Raw genomic sequence first — 4,742 nt, 5'->3', positions numbered from 1 at the left:
TTACATCATATTTATGATAGAACTTTTGCGTCTAAATGACCATTCTTGTTGTTCAATGATAAAGGTGGAATCTACCAGAATTTTGATAATTCTCTTTCCGACCCTGTCTTATAATGGGGAGAACCGAATGCGACTATCCCTCAAAGAAATAGTAAAACTAAACAAATTGAGATCCACAAAATTTGTGTACCCAAGGTTGCTAAATTTTTTCTCTTCTTTTTGTCGAACTGATGTAATGAATAGTGTACTACTTGAGTAAAATGATGCTGCAAACAAGAAGTTTTCCTTGATTTAATTAGAATGATGCAAGAGGAAAGTGACAATCATGAGGCATTGCTATTTGTCAATGCTACTATCATAGTTTTCTAAGTACAAGCCCAAAAGTAATAGGCTTAATGTCTTCTTTGGCAATTTCTTCGCCCGCCAATCTTCTATAGTTCTCAAATAAACTGTCCAAGATTTCTTCTCCAAAGTGTTGGCCAATCATTGATTCTTGAATAGCCCTTACAGTCATTGCAACACTTGTTGCATAGCTCTCATTGTCCTTGTGATTGTCCCTCTCTAATTCAAACATCTCGAACCTGTCCAATCCAAAAGAACCCTCTTTCCTCATTGCATCTTCTAATTCATCTTTGGATGGAGCATAGAAATGCACATCATATGAATCCAGCTTTTCCTTCTCAACTTCTCCCTAACAAAGCACAAAAACAAAATTAATTATAAGGTATATATATCCATTTAGGGTTTCTAGGTAGAGTGCTACACTCATGACTAACTATATCCATTTACTAGAAAAGGAATATATATATATATATATATATCAAATTCAGGCACAAAATTGATCTTATTTATGTACATCAAATAAAATATATTGACCTAATAAAAATTGAAATAATTATTTGTTGAACAACTGCTGGTTGTTGCATATTTAAACACTGGTGATAGTTTTATTGCGATAGTTTTATTGTCTTTTATTTATTTATTTATATTAAATCTAAACTCGAAAAAGTGAACCATTTAAACCTCAAAACAATGTCGTTTTTCAACCCAAGTACAACTAGATCTGCAATAATTAGGCACTGTAGCAGTACTGTTATTGTTAGGCATAATAGTACCTTGGAAACCAAAATGGCAATGGACTGATAAAGAAGCTCCCAGAAGAAAGAGTTGCCTCTGTCCACATGATCTGGGCCACTCCTGCCCAACAAGATCAGCACCATTTTTCCTCCTGAAATCAACTCCTCAGACCTTGACTGAAGAAACAAAGTGAAGTCTTCCTGGAATTGCTTCAAGTATGCGTCAGCCACTACAAGAGGGCTTGATTCAGAAATGTAAACACTGCCTTTGTTTAAGGACTTCCCTTGCTCTGAGTAAATAGCTGGAGGAACCTGCATGACAATATAGCCCACTAGCACATAATTAACTATCCTCCACAGTAAAACTGTAAATTAACTGGGAAGATGGGAAGTAAATAATCAATTTCATTATCTCACCCTAGACAGCCAGTGTAAACTGTAAGATGAATATACAAAGTGCAAGGAGTTGTTGGGGAAAAGTCTCCCATAAAATGAGCCTGGATAACCTCCTATATAAATGGAAGGAGGCCCACTGTTCGTTTCTTTGTTGAGGTCCCTTGAGAACTCTGGCAAGGACTTGAAGATTGAGTTGAAGTCATTGGTGGGAAGATCATTAAGGTACACTCTGAATTCTGGTGCTGTGTGGAAGGCTTTTCTACTTGTTCCTTGGACTGCTTCAATGATCTCTTTCATGATTGACAAGGTGTTGGGTCCTGATGAGCAACCCAGATCAGCTATGCCTAAACTCTTTGGAGCTGTTGTAAGGTAAAGTTCTTGGACTGTTTCTAAGGTCATGTCCTTGACCATATCAGAAGCCTTCTTCTATAACACTCAGAAAATGAAGACAATGAGAAAATTTATAAATTTGCATTATGAAACTAAAATAAGCATGAGAAATTAAGAGAGAGTACTTGGAGGGAAGAGTTTTTTGCATAGCTATTGTGGCCAATGCCTCCAGTCATGTGAAAGACTTTCTCTACATCCATGGTGGTTTGAGGCTTGCTGCTTGCTTTTCTCTGTTGCTTTGAACTTGGGTGGTGCTTTACTGGTTTATAAAGGCAAGTTTGAATGATAAGAACTTTACCCTTCTGGGAGACGTATGGTTTTATTAATACATATATTTTTCATCATGGTAGTTCAAAATGCATATAATTCAAGTGCCATCATTAAAGGCACAATCATGGCTTGGGAATAGATGGTCCTAATCAGTCTATCTCAAATGGGGAGCATCATAGCAGGGCAACTTACATGAATATGAAAAAAAAATTACAGCTCGACTAATTAAACTTGGGTCTTAGTGTAACAAGCATTAATGCTTAAGATAATATAAAATTAATTAGTCTCCTAATTCTGAACTATTGGGGAGTTAGTGGCAAGTTTGAGACCTGTAAACCATTCATAATCAACGGCAAGTTTAGACATTCTCTCATCACGAGAGATTCTTACGTAGGCAAACATATCACGTATCTAATAGAATTGACCAATCAATGCACATATAGGGATGATATTTTATTCACTTTAATAAAGTAAAAATAGTTTAGGAACACATTTAAAATTTTCTGGATTTTGATTGGTCAACTCTACTAGACGCGTGGTACGTTTGCTTTACATAAGAATCTATCATTACTATAATAGTGCATGACCAATTATTATACGAAAAATGTCCAATATTTTATTATTGTTTTTGTTTTGACATTCATTACTTAGGGTTTAGCTTCAAATTTAGGGCGTTGCTCAAAGAGTTTTTCTATTGGAACCTCCAAATTTACTCACTTGACCTCTATGCTTTTTACACCTCCTATCAAATTTTCAAATACTAAATTTACTCATTAAACCTCACTAAAGTTCCTCAAATAACCTCACTCATATAATTAATTTACAAACAAACTAAGATCTTTATAATAAAAAACTTAGTCATTTCAATGATTTAATTACTCTATAAATCTGAATTACATCTCCATTCCTTAATCAGATAACATAAATCTCTTATCCAATAAAAAAAAATCAAACACAAGGTATTGAATTTTAAAAATTAATAAAAATAAATTAACATGAACTATTATGTGATTTTTTTTTTATTTACTTTTTCTTTTTTAGCTGTTCAAAAAAAAAAATTAATCATTTTTTCTTAATGTTTCTTTATTTTCTGTACCTCATGATTAATTATTTAAATATTTATTTATTTATTTATTTTTATTTGCTAGCTCTTTTTTGCTTCTTCTTCTTGTGTTCTCCCTGACCAATATGCGTTCAATATGCATATCATACATTTTTATCTTAATCATAGTTTTATTTCTTAATAAATATATATATATATATATATATATATATATATATATATATATATATATATGAATGCTTTAATGAGTATGTAGTGAAATTGGAAAATGAAAATAGATAGGGAAAATAATAAAGAATGCAATCTAATATTATTGAATTGGAAAGTCTAGAGAAAATAAATATAACCATTTTTTTAGTATAATTATTGTCCCTAATAGTCATTTTATAGTAGGTTATATATGTCATTTAATAATTCATAACAGAGTGAGGTCAAGTGAGCAGATTTGGAGGTCCCAATAGAAACTCTCTTGCTCAAAACACGAGCTAAACACCAAACTCACCTTCTAACAATGTTGTAGCACGTTTAATCAACTCTAAACCGTACACATAGCACAAGTCAAGTAACAATTCGTAATACACTATTGAGCATTATCTTCATACATTCGAGATACAAAATTAGTAATAGAAAACAAATTTATATCATGTTAAACACACCTTCACATACAGCCCCAACCAGAACCAAGTCACCAACCTAAAAAATATATAGATTCCAAACAGTTAAAAATAGATACTATTATAGTATTATGTATCAGAGTACCAAACAAACGGTTATAAAGATCTGTATTTCTGTAATAAACTCAACAGTAGGTTGATTTGATGCTCAACTGAAAAGTTGGCGTATTGGTTGCACCAATGGTCTCTGTGGTTTCTTAATTGAGGTCTGTGATATAGATATCGTTCGTGCTTCCAGTGCATGATGATAAAGCAAGCTAGCAGGTGTTGTGCTCCATCAGTGCTTAGGCCCCCCGACTTTTCTTTTTCTCCATTGTCTGGGGGAGCAGCAAAGCAATTAAGTTTCAGAGTTGGACTACTCGATCAATCACCAAGCAAAGTGAAAGTGGTACTACTGAAAGATACCATACCACGGTTGAAATTTGATGAAATCCTTTTGTTATTGTCATAAATATCACGCCTGCTGGACACATGTCTGCTGGGGGCTATAACTGGTAATGTATACGGCTATGAGTGCGACAGGCATGAATAAATGACTATTTTTGTTATACATGCATGAACTAAATATGAGGCTCAAATTTTGGTCCCTGTAGTTGATAGTACAGGTTGAGTAAGCAGATTATCCATCACTATTGCCAAACCGGTAAAACCTGAACATATCAGTATATAACTACATGACCTAGAACTTGATTTGGTTGTCCTATATCTAAATCACATTTTGGAGAAACTCTACATCATTAAGAATGCCTAACCGTCCGATTAGGTACTAATATGTGTATGAAATTAAAGAAAATTAAAGGTGCATTTGATATTTTTACTTAATTTGTGAGTCGGATGTGTCATACAATATGGCCGACACCCGAAATTTTTTCC

General features: G+C 33.5%; 1 protein-coding gene across 1 annotated transcript; it reads right to left on the bottom strand.

Moving 5' to 3' along the window:
• Nucleotides 1-261: 261 nt before the first annotated feature.
• On the bottom strand, nt 262-2,150 carry LOC133717776 (probable methyltransferase TCM_000336). Its single transcript, XM_062144507.1, has 4 exons — nt 1,988-2,150; nt 1,494-1,898; nt 1,116-1,388; nt 262-691 (listed from the first exon to the last, which is right to left on the bottom strand). Exons 1-4 carry the CDS (start codon nt 2,060-2,062, stop codon nt 356-358), a joined length of 1,089 nt encoding a protein of 362 aa, XP_062000491.1. The 5' UTR covers nt 2,063-2,150; the 3' UTR covers nt 262-355.
• Between the last annotated feature and the right edge of the window lie 2,592 nt (nt 2,151-4,742).

This window comes from Rosa rugosa, chromosome 1 (genome assembly GCF_958449725.1).
Source record: "Rosa rugosa chromosome 1, drRosRugo1.1, whole genome shotgun sequence".
NCBI lineage: Eukaryota > Viridiplantae > Streptophyta > Magnoliopsida > Rosales > Rosaceae > Rosa > Rosa rugosa.
The sequence above is the reverse complement of the archived record's forward strand: the minus strand, read 5'-3'. Positions and strand labels throughout refer to the sequence as shown.